At 35.7% G+C, this 1,698-nt stretch overlaps 1 protein-coding gene across 1 annotated transcript; it reads right to left on the bottom strand.

Annotated features, from left to right (window-relative positions):
* Positions 1-18: 18 nt before the first annotated feature.
* On the bottom strand, positions 19-1,634 carry LOC111381615 (argininosuccinate lyase, chloroplastic-like). Its single transcript, XM_023005414.1, has 2 exons — positions 1,451-1,634; positions 19-391 (listed from the first exon to the last, which is right to left on the bottom strand). The coding sequence occupies exons 1-2, from the start codon at positions 1,595-1,597 to the stop codon at positions 221-223; spliced, it is 318 nt and encodes a 105-aa protein (XP_022861182.1). The 5' UTR covers positions 1,598-1,634; the 3' UTR covers positions 19-220.
* Between the last annotated feature and the right edge of the window lie 64 nt (positions 1,635-1,698).

Here is a 1,698-nt window from a genome sequence, read left to right as displayed (position 1 = left end):
AATGGACTGCTGAGAGGAGTCAGAATGGTTGCTGGAGTTGTGTCCTGGAGAACCAGGGGACTAGTTTACAAGAGCTTACACAGTGTGTTTCTCACAGCCAAGCAAACAGAAAGTAGACGAAAAACTTCACACAGAGGAAGCATAAACCATATAATGAAGAGAGCACCAAACAGAAACATGTATAATATACAACAATTCAGACTCTAGAACATTGTAGTTGTCAAAGACGATTCAGTAAATACCTGTTTCTCATGGGAGCAGTGAATCCCAATGCATCAGAAGTCATAAACCTATCAATTGGCAGACCAGTTCCTGCTAAAGCACAAGCGCCCAATGGGCAGAAATTAATTCTTTCTCGGCAGTCTAGCAAACGGCTAGCATCACGTTCAAGCTACAATAAAACATTGCATTTGTGTTTAACAGATGTAAGCTGCATGGCTGACCTAGCATGAAAGAATCTCTCACAAACTGAACATACATAGTCCTCTCAGCCCACCAAACAACTAACAAAACAAAATGATGGAGAACAGAATAATCCAGCGGATAAACTAAGGAACAAGAACACGAGAATATGGAAATCGATGTGATCATCCAAAAATATGCAAAGACTACAATATTTCTTACAAAGGTCCTCCATGATAATTGTTTATCTGGCTTGACATACTTAATGCCCATTTGGAATAGCTTTTGCTTCTTGTAGAAGAATTTTTGGAAGAAGCTATCTTAATTTTTTTTTGGAAACTAATTTTTAAAAGAGCTTCCTACTCCGAATGTACTTTTAGAAGAAACCACATTGAACCAGCTATCCCTCAAAACTCTTCAAACTAAAAGAAGCACTTTCATAAAATTCAAAAACTTTTTTAACTAAAATAAAGGAAGCACTTTCATAAAAGTAGCCAAACCAGTCCAAAAGCAGCTTTTGGAACTTAAAATCTCCTTTTGGCTTTTCAAAAGCCATGCCAAATTCTGCTTAATATCTGTATAGGGGCATATATCAAGAACACAACATTCAGCTTAAAAATTTACTTTTGTTCATCTCATTTTAAGGATTCTATCTATATTCTGAACTTTCCTTTAGTTCGATCAGTTCCGTCTTCTCAAATTCTAGTGCAATCCTACATAATAAGACTAAATAATTAAAAAGTAACATAAATTGAAATCTAATTCTTTTTGGTTAACTAGGCAAACTCTTTCATCTCTGCAACTTCTCTTATTTTCTTGCCTGAAAGTCCTTATCATGCCACTCCTTACTTTTGATTCATCTAACGAGCATTCAACATCTAAATTTAATTTTATTTCTGAAAAGTATTGAAAGAATATTTGAATTTGAGTATTTGCTGATGCTCGGGAGTAAGGAACTTCTTAGCAACTGCTGATCTGTGATAAAACTTAATAAACAGATCCTTAAATTAATTGTAGCATTCTCCAGAGCACAAATAAATTAAGTCACCTGCTCAACATATGCTAAAAGAAGATGTTGCAATAGAACAGGTTGTGCCCTTTGCAAATGAGTATATCCAGGAACTATCAGTCCCTCATTCTTCAGAGCCAGCTTTACCAAAGCAACCTGCAGATTCAGAAACATAGAGAAAGCCATTTGGACTATTAGAAATAGGTTTACAACATTAACAAGAAACTGCAGCTCAGCAGCTGGAAATTCCTCTCTCAGTCGTACTAATAATGTATACACTCTCAAGT

The sequence above is a fragment of the Olea europaea genome, unplaced genomic scaffold (genome assembly GCF_002742605.1).
Source record: "Olea europaea var. sylvestris unplaced genomic scaffold, O_europaea_v1 scaffold23394, whole genome shotgun sequence".
NCBI lineage: Eukaryota > Viridiplantae > Streptophyta > Magnoliopsida > Lamiales > Oleaceae > Olea > Olea europaea.
The sequence above is the reverse complement of the archived record's forward strand: the minus strand, read 5'-3'. Positions and strand labels throughout refer to the sequence as shown.

Excerpts from the sequence above, each read along its gene's own strand:
- LOC111381615 (XM_023005414.1), bottom strand. The coding sequence starts at position 1,597 with ATGGCTTTCTCTATGTTTCTGAATCTGCAGGTTGCTTTGGTAAAGCTG. Across the intron at positions 392-1,450 it reads TTTTAGCATATGTTGAGCAG|CTTGAACGTGATGCTAGCCG; the intron begins GTGACTTAATTT and ends GTTTTATTGTAG.